This window comes from Ochotona curzoniae, unplaced genomic scaffold (genome assembly GCF_017591425.1).
Source record: "Ochotona curzoniae isolate NIBS_2020 unplaced genomic scaffold, NIBS_Ocur_1.0 scaffold_3223, whole genome shotgun sequence".
Taxonomy (NCBI): Eukaryota; Metazoa; Chordata; class Mammalia; order Lagomorpha; family Ochotonidae; genus Ochotona; species Ochotona curzoniae.
In genome coordinates this window covers 6194693-6212433 of record NW_024467108.1, presented here as the reverse complement: position 1 = coordinate 6212433, position 17741 = coordinate 6194693, and the positions used below count along the sequence as shown (strand labels likewise).

Below are 17741 nucleotides of genomic sequence, written 5' to 3'. Positions count from 1 at the left end.
GATTTTCATGAACTATATGCAGAAAGTTATTGGTTTCTTGATTTTGATTTACACCTCCTCTCCTTAGCATAAGAAAATTCCTTTTTGCATACACAAAATTCAGACTTACTGAAGTTTTACATTATGTTTAAATCACAGTATTTGTCTACTTCTGTTACTTGGATTCTCATTTGCAGATTATTCAAAAGCAAATCATTATCACAAGGAAAAATGAGACTACCTCAGGGGTGGGGATCTCATAAAAGCTCCAAGGTAGGGAGGGGTGGCTAGAGAGGCAAAGCACAACCCCAACACCTTTCACTTAGAGTTTCCTGAAAAAAAAAAAAAAAAAGAAGAAGAAAGGTAACATTACTTTAGTTTCCCTTAGTGAAATAAACAGATGGCAGTACAAGAGGAATACTGAAATGTATAAGCAAACTGCTTCTCTTACGCCCTCATAAAGCAGATGCTTTAAAGAGACTTCGCAATAGGGTTCAGGGAGGAGCACGTTCCATTTCAAGAGACATGTTCAGTAGGAAACTGGGTTTCTGTGTACTTTAGTAAACAGGAAGATTTTCAAGAAAACAGACTGGAGAGATGGGGAGCAATCCACCCAGAATACTAGCGGGTAAAAAGAAAACCACTGAAATAAAGGTCGTTTAGCAACATCCCATAGGTCAGCAGTTATATAGATGTAAAACCTAGAGTATTTACTTTAGTTGCTATCAAGAGCTACTGTGTGAGGAACAAGCTGATGTGGAAAATGAAGAGACTGGCTTTTGTATGCTCAACACATCTAAGACGTTATATGCTGAGCTTTCATGCTGAATGTTCTACATTAGAAACTAGCATCACTGAAGGATTGGCCACAGTCTTACAGGTCATCCAGGGGTACGGGTGCCTTTCCAATAAGGTACTGGACAACTTTATTCAAGAGTTTACTAAGAGTGATGGCAGCTGAATCCCTCACTCAGCAAACCACTCCGCTGATCTCAGTCTGCAGAATCTCTGTCTGTCAGTGCTTGACAAGGTCTGGCAGTGCGGTCATGGAGTGTCTGTTTCTACCTGTGGGTTCGCTATGAAGGATTAAGCCTGGATGAAAAGTAATGGTAGGAAACTGGTTAATTAATTCAAGAGTTCAATGACTGGTAGTCCAGGTAATTGGAGCTGAAATATGGCTGGAGGTCAACTTTGAGAAACGAGAAAGAAATCATTTGGACTGTACACTGGAATGGTTGTTTTATGTCATGATCCAAATTTCCCAGGTATACGTGTGCCAGTGTTTTTCTGGCCAGAGGATCCCAAAGCTGGAAGCATTCGGCTGGTGGCATGTTGGTGTGCTAAGGGACAGGCTCATAGCAAGGCAAGTAGGACAAGGGAATAGTTCTTGGTTTTAAATTTGCCCCGCGCTACTTAGTGAATAATGAAAAACTCAAAGAAGTATTTACTACCTGTGCATCAGAAAAAAAAAACATTATTTTTCTTCTAAGCAGATACTCAGGATTTCATCATTATATTTTAAGTATCTGCACCTTCTTTTTTTTCCATTTGTGAAAAAATGATTCAATTTGGTATATCTTTAAATCTGAGTTAAAACTAGCTGCCTTACAATGAGCTTTTACTACCATTTCTTAGCACCTCCTGTTCAGGTACTCCTCAAGTTATAACTTAGAGCTGCCCTCAACTCTTTATCTACTCCCTCCCAGAACTAAAGGAACAGATCTTTCAACCAGCTTTATGTAAACAGTATCCTTTACTAGTTACCCTGTTACACTTGCCTGGGCATAACCAGAACATTTTCAGAGACGGGGAAAATACTGCAAAATTTCAAAGGTCAGCTTTCTGTTATTCCCTGATAATTTCAGCAAATTATGCTACTGAGATGGAGTACAGATAGTCCACATCACCGTCATGTTTGTCTAGTCCTAAGAACAGCGGCAACCTGAAGATCTACAAAGATCCAAGGGAACACAGCTACCACCTTGAGATGGCAGGGCTCCTGCAGGTGCCATGGGCTTCAGAAAGGTCTCAACTGTGAGCACACATGGCCATCCAGAGCCCATGGCTATCTGGGAAGTGATAAGCATGAAACTTGGTGACAAGGCCGAGCTGTTTACAACACTCAGGCCAGCACTGGGATGCGGGGAAGAACTCCCCAGAATCCTGCAGCTGGCTTTTTTTTCCTATCTTGGAAAATGATCCAAGAGGTTCACATGACAAGTGCTGGCTGAAGCTGACCACCTGCATATGGGGTTTTATCAATCCTTAGATCATTGTTTTCATTATTAATCAAATATTAAGGAAATTTATAATTTACATACAACTTTTGTTAAAAAAAAAAAACCAGAAAATAGTTAACTTCCTATATCCAGTACAAACTGTTAATCTGTTAAGAAAAGCTCAATTACCCCAGCATTCAAGTATGTACATACATATCATTCTCTCTTTCTTCATAAACATTTTAGGATGAGATAAAGCCATGAGCTAAGCACCCAGCAGGTCCCATTCGTCATGTTCTGTGTGGCTGGCAGCGTTAATCAGAAAAGGCCTCCTTTATTGCGATGGACATGATATATTTGAACATGAAGATCTCTAAGGATTTTCTTATTCCTTCTGCGAGGCTTATGGTAGGTATATTTTAGTTCTTGGTAGAATAATTCATCAGTGGTTCCTGAGAGGCTCAAACATGATCACTGGCCAGATTCCGAAGAGAAACTGTTTGGAAATAAGTTAGGGCAGAATGAGAGTAGTTCAAATTGTGGCATGCCATCTCTCAGCATAAGAATAAATCTGTAGGGCTAAGACAGTGCTTGGTTGGTTTGCTAGTGATTGTCCTGACATTAGAGGCCTGTACTCCTTCCAGACTTGCATCCCATCTCAGAACGTGTTTTCACTTAATATATTTAAATGTATTTTCAAACATGGAGCTGGGCATGTAAATCCTCCATGATCCTAAAAACAGCTAATAGCTCCCTCTTACTGTTGAAGTAAGTTGCTTCAAGGTTTAAGGAGGAGAGACTTTTCTAGGATCGTTAATAGTCGTAAATGGAAGATGGAAGATTCAATGCCTTTTGGTTCCAAGGCCTCTGCTCCCCCCACTGGCTCTCTGTTTCCTTCTGTCTTCTTCGTCCTTCATCCCATTCTGCCAAAGTCTCTCCTTCCCCCAACACACATGCACACACAGCACTTGTGGACTTACCTTCACTTTTGGTCTGTATCTTAGGTAAAGTGTTCTTGTATATAAACTGAAAGAAAAGGGAGAGAGGGAAAGTTCTTCAGACTAATCTTTAATCCATGCAAACTGGCACACTGACCACTTTAACCAGAGTGCTTCCAATATACAAAGGAAAAAATAACACGGGCGTATTTCTTTTTTGCTCATTTACCATGTTTTTTTGAGCAGCTACTCCATGCAGAACATTTGGCAAGATGCTAAGGAAGACAGAAATGATTGGCTCATAGACTGAAGGATGCCTGTACCTTAGTAATGAGTGATCCACTAAATGCTTGATCTGATTCCAATTGAAATTAGTGAATCCTTCAGTTCTGGGGTATAAGGATTAAGGTAGAGTTTCTTTGGGTATTTTGGAAATCGGTCTGTCAGCTCTATATGGGTTAAATACAGGTATAAGGGTTGGTGTTGTAGTTTGGAGGGTTAAATGCAGGTACAGAGGATAACCAGGAAGGTAACAGAGTCTTCTTCATAGCACCCTTTAAGTGAGTCACCTCTGGAGGTTAGATCAAAGTCTAAAAGTAGTGTTACAAAGTATCTGGCATATGATTCAGTTATATTTATCATTTTATTGTAAGGGAGAAGGAGTAGGGGAGGGAGGGAGAAGGTAATGGGAAAGGAGGGAGGGAGGGAGGGAGGGGGAGAGAGAGAGAGAGAGAGAGAGAGATGCTCCCATCTGCTAGTTTATTTCCCAAATGGCAACAATGGCAGAGACTTTGACAGCTGAAGCTGGGAGACAGAAGTTGGAATGTTGATTCAAGTTTTCCTATATGAGTAGCAGGGACTCAAGAACCCAATGACCTGAGCCATTACTGATACTTCCAAGGATCCTCATGAGTAGAAAGGTGGAGTCAGGAGTCAGAGCTAGGAATTGAACCCAGGCACTCCATTTTAGGACATAGGTATCCTTAGCAGTGTTTCAACAGCTAGGCTAAACAGCTGCCCTCAAATACTATTTTGTTAATAAGTGTCAGGGCGGGTGTCATGGTGCAGCTGATTAAGCTTCCATTTAGAGGACAACTGTGTCCCCTGTCACAGTGCCTGTTCAAGTCCCAGCTCCTCAGCTTCTGCTCCAGCTTCTTACAGATGCAATCTGGGTAAGAGCAGATAATGGCTTGAGTACCTGGGTTCCTGCCACCTATGTGGGAGACCCTGATGGAGTTCCAGCATCATAGTTCTGGCCTGATCACACCTGGCTTTTATGAGCACTGGGGTATGAGCCAATGAATGCAAAATTTCTGTCTCTCCCTCAGTTTGGCTTTCAGAAAGATTGAATTAAAAATAACAATAGGAAATTGCCTCCTGTTTGAAATACAACCTTAGTAGTATGTTTCAGATGCCAATTTCTAAAATAAACTTTCTATTGTTTTTGCTTCTCTTTAGGAAAGAATCATGAACTGGGGGCAGAGAAGCCCTGCATTCTGTGATTCTAGGACTCCTTTAATGCAAGGAGTGGTACTTGACCAAGAGCTTTACATATATTTTATTCTTAAACTACCTACTAGATGGGCTTTAATCATCTCACTTTGCATATAAGAAATGGTCCAAGAAAGGTAAGCTATTTCTTTTAAGTTACCACAGCTAGTAAGGGGCAGAAGCAGGGTCTGAATACAGGTTTTGTGTAGCCAACTGTTAAGTAGATCCTGGACAAGTCACTTCTCTTTAGGCCCCAGCTTCCTTCATCAAATGAAGAAGGAAGGTTTCTGACATTGGTGCAGGGATGTAGAAAACTCTCGAAAAATCTAGTCTGGCCCTGCCAAGGCAAATGCAGGCAGGAATCAGCATTTAATAAATCAGTGGTAGGCTAATTTTTAAGCTGATAATTGGCCCATGAATGATGCTATAAATATCCAATGGCCCCTAATGGAGGAAAGATTCCTCACCCTTGATTTAGGAAGAAAGAAAATTCTGGCCTCAAATCCAGGTAATAACACTAATTGGCCATGAGATCATCTGCGAAGTACTTCCCCCTCTGACTTCTTTCTCCAGGAATAAAACGACCACTTTAGGGGATCATTATGCAGACTAAAGGAGATAGTATACATAGATATAAATAAATAATGTCCTCTGCCTAAATGAAGCTTTGTGTTAAAAATCAAACTATTTCTATGGAAAGTTTGAGACATACAGAACTATTCATCACATAAAGTTGTTAAAATTATCTTTCCCTTTATTATAGCATTTATAGTTAGGCTTGCTTAACTGCTGACACTGGTTATCTAGGCTTTTCTTGCTACTTAGTTGTACTATGTATGATAGTTAAGTTACTACACCTCAGTTCTAAATCCATTTTTTTCACAATTGATATAAAAATTGCATAATTTACATAATTTCATGAGTTTGGACATATGCATACACACCTGAAAATATCACAACAAAGTAATAAACATGTTCATCAATATTGAGAGTTTCCTTGTGCTACTCTTCTTTATTTTTTTAAAAAAAAATATTTATTTATTTATTTATTTGAAAGACAGAGTTAGAGAGAGAGGGGAAGAGATAGAGAAACCTTCCATCTACTGGTTCGCTCCCTGAATGGTTGCAACAGCAGGGCTGGGCAAGGCTGAAGCCAGGAGCTTGAAACTCCATCTGCATCTTTACCACTTCCCCAGGTACTTTGGCAGGGAGCTGGATCAGAAGTTGAGTCCCTGGGCATTGAATTGGCATCCATACAGGATTCTCATGTTGCAGGTGGTGGCAACATGAGGTGCAGCACTGTGCCATAGTGCTGGCCTCTTTTTTTCCCTCATATGCAAATTAATTTTTCATTTTTCAATAAAGATTTTCATTTAGTTGACTTAAAAATTATGGTATCTTTTATGTTGCTATAAAATTTTTATATTTACAATGTCAAATGGTTGAAAAAAGGGCATTCTAAAACTTACTTTATGATTCTGTCCTAACTTTTGGATCACTCTATTGTTGTTTTTACTAAATTAAGTAACATTGTGATAAACATTTTTGTGTTTACATACATTCAATTTTATGGATTATTTATTTGGGACAAATTCCTGGGAATATAATATCTGGATTTTACAAATGTGAACCTCGGGACTGGTGTTGTAGTGTAGCGTGTTAAAGCCACCACCTGGGATGCTGGCATCCCACACAGGCACTGGATCAGTCCCTGGCTGTTCCACTTCTGAATTTCTAGATGGAAGATCTCTCAGCTTCCTGCTGATTTTGTCTCCTAACATTTCATATATACACCATCCTAGCCAATGAGTAAAGGAAACAAAGCAGAACAAAACACAAGCTACTTCAATACTGGGCTTAAAAAATTCTGTTTCCTACCTGAAAAGGATGTGAAGATAAGAACCAAGGCCAGTTAAAATATGCCACCACGCATGAAACTGGGTGGTGACACCTATGAGAGGTGGCACCTTCTTTCTAAAGTTCCTGGGTAGAAGGGAAAATCACATTAAAATTTAAAAATATTTAGTAACTAATGCTGGCAGTCTTGGAACACTCTGAAATAACATTCTCAAATATGGTTATTATTTAATTTCCTTAAGTCTGCTATAGTCCACCATGTTGTTTTCCACAATGTATTTTGAAAAATAATATTCCTGGCAAAAATTTCTTGAGAAAATAATTCTTGAGGTAAAAGAAATATGACAAACATCATATAGTTAGTCACTGTCTTAGATTTTTAATACATGTTAACAGATTAAAGGCTTTGAAAAGTCCTACTGTAAATAACATAGTTTATCTTTCCTTTCTCTTCAGATAAATGAAGAATCTATGAACATTCTTCAGGTAATTCTTATTAATACTTTGTGGAACACGTGTTTCTGGAACATATTTTGGCAAACATGACTCTAATCAGCTACAGACTTACCTGGATACACACTTTTCTTTTATACTACAAACAAATGTCACCTCTTATAGTACCATACATACTACAAAGTCCTTTTATAGGTGTCATTTCACTTCATAGTCAGTGATTATTTGGGGAGGATATTAGTTTTACTTTATAGAGTAGGAATCTAAAATTCAGAAACTTTTAAATGAGTTGCCCAAGTCAGTTAGCTAGGGACAGCTGAGTCCCAAAGTCTAGATCTTCTGATTCAATGCATACCATGGCATTACTATTTACTTGAGACTTCTGAGATGATTCCTATCTCCAGGAGCCGACATTATTTCTTAGTGGTTCCTTCCCAGGGGTGATGCTCTCTCCCTCAGCAGATGAAAAGCTTTGTGGGGTATGCTCCTTTCTCATTCAGAAGCCCTCATCTAGATCTCTGTTTTCTAAGCATGACATGTGGCTTGTATGTCCTCATTGAATGTCTACAATTACCTGTTTAACTCTCTGCCATAAAGAATTTCAAACAACACAAAAGTAGATAAAATGAAATGTACTGGTTACACTACTTCAACAACTTACCAGCTTATTGTCAATCTGTGGCATCTAAACTCTCATCTACTTCTACCTTTCATGTTACTTTGAAGCAAATCCAATACATTCTATTATTTTATTATAAATCATTCCTAATTATTCAAGAAAGATGATGAAATGGATTCCAAAAATACATTTAAAATATGATGAGCTGCAAAAGTTCTGAGATGCAATACATAAAAACCCAGGCCCTACAGACATTATGAGGTATTCTCCAAACTTTCAGGTATGTTAAATAGGTATTCCCAGAATGTTACTGAGGTGCATCCATCTTTTAAATGTCAACAATGGTAAAAATCCATTTCAGGTCACTATTATTTCTACAGGCATAGTAAACTCTATGTTCATAAAAAATTTTCTAAACATATTTCTCAAGGAATAGAAAGTTTTGTCTTACCTCAGTGACACACAAAATATGTTATCTATATTCCATAATAAAAATCCAAATAAAAATACACCTAAGGAGGTATAACCCAGTCCTCTAAGCCATGGATAGACCCTGTGGAGGGAAAAAGAAAACAAAGGGAAACTTTTCTTAGGTCATGTCACAGACAAAGCTTGAAGTTAACACCTTTATGAGAAGGAAAGTTTTCATTAGTATTAAAATTAAGCCTATCCTTTACATTCTGTAATAAATATGCCTACTGTATTTACTCATTAAAAGGCACTGACAAAGAACAGACCTCCAAGACTTTGCTAAGTATGTAAGAAAGGCAACTGAAAGTGTCCAACAACATTTTTCAGTGTCAAAGAGGAGATGTGGTGGGTGGTAAATTTATTTTTTATTTGTTTGTTTAAACACACAGAAGCTTTTTATTTAATTTGTTCTAATTTATTTAATTTATTTTTATTATTATGTGACACAGTTTCATAGGCTCTAGGATTTCTCCAGCCCCTCCCCGTGTCCTCCCTGCCCCCCATGATAGATTCCTCCACCTTGTTGCAGTATTACAGATCAAATTCAGTTGAGATTCTTTCATTGCAAGTATATATCAAGCAAAAAGTCTAGCATCTAATTGTCCAGATACATTCAATGGTTTCTAGGGGAGACCATCTCTGGTCTGGAAGTAGAGCTGGCAGAATATCATCTCAGTCAATTAAAAGCCCCAATTTAACATCAACAACAATTTACAATATTATGGAATTAATTGACATAGTATTGAGTAACCAATAAGTTAGAAAATGCAAGTTCTTAACCACATCCTGTGACTACTTCATTGACATTTTGATTTTAGTTTATATACAACCAGCTTCTATACACCTTAAAATGGCTAAAGGGTACATTCAGTTGTCTCGTGTCTATCCTCACTTTAGTTTTTAGCAGTCTATAGCATTGAAGCATAATTCTACTGAACTTGGCAGATTTTAGGATAGTCTAAACTGGCTTATAACTCTAGCAAGGCATATGTCAACAGTTGAGTTGTAGAACTGTTTTAGGAGGGGTGTGCAGAGAAATCTTCCACTGCCCAGTGAGTAACTAATCTGTGTGTCCTACCTAGTAAGGTTTATGTGAATCCTTGCTGACCATTTCCTGTCTGGTTCTAAGCTTTCCTTGTTGTTTTCTTTCTATTTTAATTTTGTTAGTTTTTTTTGGGGGGGGGGTGGTGCTCCGGAGCGACCCTGATGGTCATTGCAATAGAGGATGGGGATCCAAAGTTGAACTAAATAAGGACCAGAGAAAGCTCCTTTCCCTAGTCCTGAAGGAAGTTTACTGTTCTGTTTCTATGGACCACTCAGGGCTCCTGGCTGTTGTTCTGATAACCTTGGATCCTGCAAGGAAGGATTTGGGCTTCTTTCATCCCATGTGGTAGATCCAAGCGTGGGTGGATGACCTCAGAGTTTTCGGCCTCCGAAGGCTCTCCAATTCCCAGTGGTCTCCTTGGCCGTTGTGATGTAGTCCTTGGTGAGGATCCAGGGTTCTCTACGGTTGGGATACAAGCCTCCTCCTGTCCACCTGCTCTACTCTGGGGCACCCCTGCTCTGTGCATATGACTTCCTGTTAAGAGGTTGTCAGGATCGTTCTAGATTCCACCTATATGTTCCTGATAGGTTATACTTCACATCATCCTCACATATTCTAAGGAGATGGAAGACATCTCTACCTTCCCGCCCCATTTCCGAGTAGCATAGGGTCTAAAAGTATAATTACAATCCTTTGATGTAGGTCATAAGCAGTCTGACTCACATTGATTGTTGGTTCACATCACAATAACATTGCATGTGATACAGGCTGTTTGAGGTTGATAGTATTACAATTTACAGGTACTATTCTTCAGATTGACATTATTTCATCTTAAATTAAGGCAAACATGTGGTATTTAACCTTTTGGGATTGGCTCATTTCCCTTAGCATAATGGTTTCCAATTGGGCCCGTCTGACCACAAAGAAATGCATTTCGTTTTTTTAAATAGCTGAGTAGTATCCCATGGAGTAAATGAACCACAGCTTTCTTATCCATGGGTGGTAAATTTGAATCAACACAGGTTGAGTTACATACTCTAATGTCAAGTACTCTAGTTAACACACACACACACACACACATTACATCAATAATATAGAGCAATTCAGAAAGTTCATGAAAAACACATTAATTGAAGAAACTGTTGGCTTCAAATTTTTAACACTAAAACAACTTGTATTATTTTTTAAAATGTTCACCTGAGACAGAGAAAATAAAAGGGATGATGAGGAGCTGGAATCTGCTTGCTGACCCCCTGACCTCCAATACCTGCAACGGTCATGACTGGGAGCCAGGAGATGGAAACTCAACCCAGGCTTCTCATGTGGCTGGCAGAAACTTATTACTTGAGTCCTCTTTGCTGCCTTCTGGGGTCTACTTTTAGTAGGAAAACTGAAATCAAGGGCCAATGTCATGACTGATTCTAGGTACTCCAATCTGGGATGTTCTAACTGGAGGCATAACTGCTTGGCCAAATGCCTACTCCTGAACTTATCTGTTAGTTTCATTTCCATGAATTTCTTATTGTATCTTTGTACATGTTGAAAATTCTTTACCAAACCCTATTCTAAGCACTTGGGAAAGTAGCAATGAATAAAGAAAAAGTACTTTGCTCCCAAGGAATTATATAGTTGGGGAAAATAACCAACCAATATATAATTGGTTATGAATGCTTTGAAGAACAAGACTTGGGAATGGGAGAATGATATGCAGGTATTTGGATGGGGTGTGAATACACACGTGCGCACACTCACACAACACACCCTGAAACTCTTCAAGTAGATAATATTTTTTCTGCTTTGTTGATGAAAAAGCTGAAGCTTATTTAGTGACTCAAAATAATGAAAGTAGCTTTATTTTTATGGTTTTATAGTTTTAATGAAGTTTTTATTTTTATTGTTTTATAGTTTTAATGAAGCATAATAGACTTACATTAAACTGCATAGATTAAAGTGTGTATCTATATACATCCATGGAACTATCACTAAAGTCACAACACACATCCACTACTTTTAAAAATGTAGTTTGCATTTTTTAAAGATTGGAATAAATACAATCATACCATACTTATATTCTTTCCTGCATGACTTCTTTCATCTGACAAGGAGTTTGGGATTCGCCCATGCTAGGTATAGCAATATTTCCTTTCCTTTCACTGCTGAGGATATAGCACAATTGGTTTATCTATTCAAATCCTGGAGGCATTGTTTCCAATTTTTGACTACTTATTTACAAATAGAGTAGAGCAGCTATGAATATTAATAAATAAGACTTTGCATGAACATATGCTTTCACTTTTTTTGGATAAATAGCTGGGAGAGGAATGGCCAGGTTGTACAGCAGGTAAATGTTTACCCTTTTAAGATAATTGTGAAATTATTTTCCTACAACATTATACCATTTTATATTACTACCAACATATGAGTGTTCCATTTGTCCTCTATCTTTGCCAACATTTGGTATGATGTCAGTCCTTTTCATTTTAGCTGTTCTGGTACATATGTAGCAGTATGTCATGTGATTTTAATGTGCACCTAATGATTAATATTGTTGAACATCTTTTCATGTACTTGTTTGCCATCACATACTTTTTTCAATAGTATTATCTGCCTTATTATTGAGTTACCAGATTTCTTTGTGTACTGAATAAATACTTTGTTATATACATACATACTGCAAATATTTTCTCCAAGTCATTGACTTGTCTTTCATTTTATCAACATAGTCTTTTGAACAAAAAATGTTTATAGTTTTGATGAAGCTCAATTTAACACTTTACAGTTTGTTTTTATGTATCTGTGTCCTAATTAGTGAATTTTCACATAACTAAAAAATAGGATTTATTGAGGTATGAAGTTGCTATTGGAACAAGGACTTCTTTTTTTTTTAAAAATTTTGTTTTATGACACAGTTTTTTCATTGCAAGCATGAATTATGTATAGAGTCCAGCTTCTTATTGTACAGATAATTTCAACCATTTCCTTGGGAGACCATCCCTGGTCTGAAGGTAGAGCTGGCAGAATATCATTCCCTCCAATGAAAAGCTCCAACATAACATCAACAAACAATTTACAACATTATGGAGTTAATTGACATGGTTTTGAGTGGCCAGTATGTTAGAAAATGCAAGCTCTTAACCACATCCTGTGACTACTTCATTGACATTTTAATTTTAGTTTATATACAACTGGCTGCTATACATCTTAAAATGGTTATAGGGTACTATTCAGCTGTCTCATGTCTATTTTTATTTTTATATTTAGCAGTTTATAGTACTGAAGCATAATTTTTACTGAACTTGGCGAATGTTAGGATAGTCCAAACTGGCTTGTAACTCTAACAAGGCATATGTTAACAATTGAGGTGCAGAACAGTTTTAGGAGGGGTGTGCAGAGAAGTCTTCACTACCTTAGTGAGGAGTAACTAATCTCTGTGTCCTACCTAGTAAGGTATATTGAGTCCAAGCTGACCCGTTTCCTGTCTGGTTCTAAGCTTTCCTTGTTGTTCTCTCCATATCTAATCTAATTTTAATTTTTTTCCTTGAAGTGTCATAATTTTAACACTTATACTTGGGGTTATAATCCATTGTTGTTAAAGTTTTATAATAGCATTAGGCTGAAGTTAATTTTTTTTCATGAGTATATCCAGTTTCAACACAATTTGCTGAAAAAATGATCCTTTCCTCACTGGATTACCTTGATGTATTTACTAAAATTAGGTCAGTATGGGTGTAGGGTTTAATTTTAAATGTTCTAAATTTCCTATTCATTACCAACACATTGTCTTTATCGGTGAAGCATAGAGTAAATCAAATAATCTAAGTCCTCTAACTTTGTTCCTCTTTTCCAAAACTATTTTGGCTATTCTAGATCTTTTGCATTACCACATTGGTGTCAAAAACAGTTTCTCATTTTTTGCCAAAACACCTGCTAAGATTTTGTTTGTGATTGTATGGAATTTACATATCAGTTTGTGAGAACTGACAATTTACTAAATAATATTGAGATTTATAATTATAATATGGTATATCTCTCCAACCATTTAGATCTTTGATTCCTCACAGCAAAAAACTATATTGTAGTTTTCTATGCACAAATCTTGTATATATTTGTTAATGTAATCCCTAAATATTGGCTGGGTTTTTTTTAAGATTTATTTATTTTTATTGCAAAGTCAGACACACAGAGAGGAGGAGAGACAGAGTGAAAGACCCTCCGTCCAATGATCCACTTCCCAAGTGACTGCAACGGCTGGTGCTGTGCTGATCCGAAGCTGGGAGCCAAGAACCTCCTCCAGGTCTCCCACGTGGGTGCAGGGTGCCAAAGCTTTTGGGCCATCCTTGACTGCTTTCCCAGGCCACAAGCAGGGAGCTGGATAGGAAGCAGGGCTGCCAGGATTACAACTGGCATCCATATGGGATCCTGGCGTATTCAAGGTGAGGACCTCAGCCGCCAGGCCACCACACCTGGTGGAGTTATTTGCTGTTTTTTGATGTTATGTTTTTACAAATTTCACTTTTCAATTGTTCATTGATAGTCTATAGGAATGACTTTTGAGTAATACCTAGAATTCTATGATCCTGTCATTGCTTCTAGTTTTTTCCCCTGTACATCTTCTATACTATTTTTTATGTTATCATCTACTAATACCACATTGGATAGGACTTCAATTATAAAATGTTGAATAGAAATGGTAAATGTATAAAGCCTTGTTCATTTTTGCTTTTAAAGGAAATTTAAAAAAGTCTCATGGGGTTGGTGGCAAAGCATGTGAAGCTGCTGCCTGTGATGCTGGAATCCGCATGGGCATCAGTTCAACACCTGGTTGTTCTTCAAACTGTTGCCGTCCTTGCTAATGTGCCCTGGAAAGTAGTGGAAGATGGGTCAAGTGCTTGGGCCCTTATACCCACATGGAAGACTTGGAAGAAGCTCTCTTCTGCTTGGTCCAGTCTTGGCTATAGTGGCCATTTGAGCAGTAAAGCAGTGGGTGGAATACTTATCTGTTTCTTCCCCTCTCCTGTAACTCTACCTTTCAAATAAATAAGTAAATATTTTAAAACATTATGACTAAGCGCATTATATTTTGAAGAGTTTGTAGGTAAAGAGTGCTTTGCTTCAGGAGAAGGGGTTTAACCCAGCAGTTAAAATGCTTCCCTCTTATATCAGAGCAGCTGGATTTGGTACTTGGTTCTGACTCTCTACCCCAGCTTTCTGATAAAGCAAACCATGGGAGGCAATGGTGATGGTTTAGCTCATTAGGATCCTACCTCCCAGGTGGGGTGAGGGATTGTTTTCAAGGCTCCTGGTCCTACATGGTTACAGGTATTGGGGGAAATATATTACACAGCTGATGGGAGCTCTCGGTATATCAGTCTATCCCTGCCTCCCAGATTCATAAGAAAAAAGTTTTAAGTTCTTTAGTGCTAGTAGTTTGTAAATGATTTTGATTTTTAAAAGATTTACTTATTTATTTGAAAGCTGGGATTACAAACATAGAGGGAGGGAAGGAGGAAGGAAGGGAGAGTGCTGGAGGGGAAAAGAGGGAGAGAGAGAGTGGAGAAAGGAAAAATCTTTCCATTCTGTGGTTCACTTCCCATATTGTTGCAGCATCTAGGGCTGGGACAGGCCAAAGTTAGGATCCAGGAGTTTCTTCTGGGTCTTCCATGTGGGTCCAAGCACTTGGGCCATTTTCTGTTGCTTTCTGCAAAGCATTAGCAGGACAGCTGGATTGGAAATGAAGCAGCCAGGATTTGAACTGGCGCCCATATAGGATGCCCGTTTCCCAGGCAGTGGCTTTACTCATGACACAACAATGCTGGCCCCACAGATTTTGACTTTACCAATTTATTTTCAAGATAAGAAATGTTGAATTCTACAGAATGCTTTCTTTAAATCTATTATGACTATGTAGTTTCTTTCTATGTTTTAAAAATATGATAAATGGCAACAATAGTTTTTAAGGAATATTTTGTTATTTTAAGTATAAATAAATAAAAGAGGCAATTAATTTAAAAATTACCAGGAAAGCACAAACCTGGCAACATATACATAAAAAGCACTAATGCACTGTCTGATAAAAATCTGCAAAAGAAAACCTGAAGAATATAGTAGTCTGGCTTCAGTTTTTCAGGGTTTATCACAATTTCCATTTGGTGAAGAAAAGAGTAAGTTCCAGAAATCACAGGGCTCAACACTGTGAAGGCATCTGGAGGAAATAATGTGGGCCAGGTGCTGAGATGGGAGGAAAGTACTGCTGTTTTCTGCCACTAGACTTACTTACCATGGCCAATCTTCAGCTTTCAGAAGAAGGTCAAAGCAAAACTTCTGTGGGGTGAAATGAATGTCTTTGGTTATCCAGGTAGCAGAGCATGGAGGAGAGAGTAAGATCATCAGCACACGGTCCATGCAAGCTAAGTACAGATAAGACTCTGGGGACATCCTACCTGTTGTGTTACCAGGTATGAGAACACATAATATAGCAAGTCCTCAAAAATAATCTCTCTGGAATTACACTGCTTCATTCTTGACCAGTCTGGTGTGTGGGTATCTCTTCCTTTTACCTTCACTTTGGGAACTGCCTTCACCTCTGTCTTGTGTTGGATCTCCTGTCCTGTATCCCATGCCTGTCTCATTTTGATGAAACACATCCCTTACTGGGATGGATGTGTTCTTCAGCAATAGTTTATAAGATATAAGCTTTTTTCTTCTTAAAATTTGAAGGTATAGAAATACATTTTCTTCATTTTTTTTTTAACTAATAGTTTTGTTGAACACAGGATATTACGGGAGTCTCTTTTGTTTAGAAATCTGGAGGCATTTATCTGATGTCTTCTAGTTTATAGTATTGGGAAAATCCAAAGCAGTTCTGAGCCATGAGCCTTTGTATGTCTAGCTGCCACCCGATTCTGTGAACTGTGGAATCCAAAAATCACATGGCTCTATTTCCATTCATCGTGCTGGGCATAATTTTTTTTTTCAATTTAATAGCTTAAGTTCTTCCATCATAGAATATTTCCTCAAATGATTCTGATGATTTCCTTCCTTCTCTTTTCTGTTCCCTTCTTTCCTTTTTTATGTTGGTTATTCTATTTTGGCTCAACATGATCTAGTAATATTCCTAGGGTGTCTCTTCTGTTGTTCATTTCTTTTTGTCCTGTACTAGTGTGGATTCTTCAACTGTATCACTCAAACTTTTAGGCTTTCTTTTCATTGTATTTTTAAAATTTTAAAGTATTTAAGGAACTCTTTAAACTTCCTTCTTGAAACAGCATCCTATTCTTAATTCATAGGTATACATGAGTTAATGATACTTATTGTTTTTGAATTTCATTCTTCCCGTGTAAGTTGGTTTCTTAGGTTGATTTTTCTTCCCTCTTATCATTTGTCTTGCTTTCCATATTTCACATTGGGTGAATTCATCATACATTTGCTATTTCCTCATTTTAAAAGGCTAAGAAAAGTGAATACAAGCTGTGAGCATATGATTGAGGTCTTGGTGTATCAACCTTTATTCCTAGTAGGGTTATTTTGCTGTGTCAGTCAGTGGGGAATCCCAGTATCAGTATTTCAGGTCTTTCAGGCTGCTGTTATTTACTAACAGAAGTCTTGATTAGATGCTTGGAAATCTTGCAGTCACCATTCAGAATGGTATTCTAATTTTCTGGTTTCAGGATGGTGTTTATACAACTGTGTCTGGGAAATACAGTCCAGACACATTGTTTAGACTTTCCAAAGAAAAACCTTCAAAGATCTGTAGTTGTTCAGTGTTAAGGAGTGGGTGAAGGGATCTATGGATATTATCAGCTTCTTAAACAGTTTTGAACCAATTCTCCTCTAGACTCCTTCTCTATCATCTTTTCTAAATTGCCTGGTGTTGCTACTGCCTGATACTTGAGAAAATTTTGCGATGTAAACTGAAGGTTTCTGGCTTAAGATCTGGCTTTCTTGAGTGGTTAAGTCAGCAGTAGTCCAGCCTTAAATTTCAATTGAGTTGTCTGTGGTTTAGACTTTAAGTAAATTCCTTTGTTGTAGTCTTAGTAGGGCTTCAGAAGGGAACAAAATTAGACACCTGGTGATCTTTAATATTGTGTGTCTTTTTTTCTCATTCATTAGTTGTTGTCTTTTATTCTTTCCATCTTCTCTCTTGAGATTTATTCTACTGATTGGATTTCTAATTTTTGAAGTTGTATGTTTAGTTTGTTATTTTTTTGAGTTTTAATTTTTTACAAATTTGTTTATCTGAGAGACACATGGAGGAAGTAGGGTGGGAGGATGCAGAGAGAAGGAGGGAGCAAGGAGTGGAGGAAGAAAGAGAAGGAGAGAGGAAGGGCACTCCCATCATTGGTTCACTCCCTAATTGTCTGTAATGGTTGGGGCTGGGGTTAGGTTAAGCTGAAGTTAAGAGCTAGAAACTGATCTAGGTCTCCAACACAAGTGGTAGAGACCCAGATACACCAGCCAGCATTGCTGTCTCCTCTGGCTGCTAGAGTGTGTGCAAGTTGGAAAACCAGGTCAAGAGCAGAGCTGGGACTTGAAACTACGCACAGTGATATGAGATAGTAGAGGCACCCCAACCAGTGTTGTAGTGTTGTTAAGGCCAAAGACTCACACATAGTTTGTTTCTGATGCAAACATCCAAGAGCATAAATCCTTCCCCCCCATTACATTAGCTA

General features: G+C 38.0%; 1 protein-coding gene across 3 annotated transcripts in view; it reads right to left on the bottom strand.

Moving 5' to 3' along the window:
* Positions 1-1100: 1100 nt before the first annotated feature.
* The window catches only part of ACER3 (alkaline ceramidase 3), a 132250-nt gene continuing 115609 nt past the window's right edge, over positions 1101-17741 (bottom strand). For all 3 annotated transcript variants that reach the window (XM_040964438.1, XM_040964439.1, XM_040964440.1), the window contains 4 exons: positions 8008-8109; positions 6506-6610; positions 3179-3224; positions 1101-2694 (listed from right to left, as the gene is read on the bottom strand). In XM_040964438.1, the coding sequence (XP_040820372.1) occupies positions 2641-2694; positions 3179-3224; positions 6506-6610; positions 8008-8109 (307 nt within the window). In that variant the 3' untranslated portion in view covers positions 1101-2640. The remainder of the gene's footprint in view (positions 2695-3178; positions 3225-6505; positions 6611-8007; positions 8110-17741) is intronic.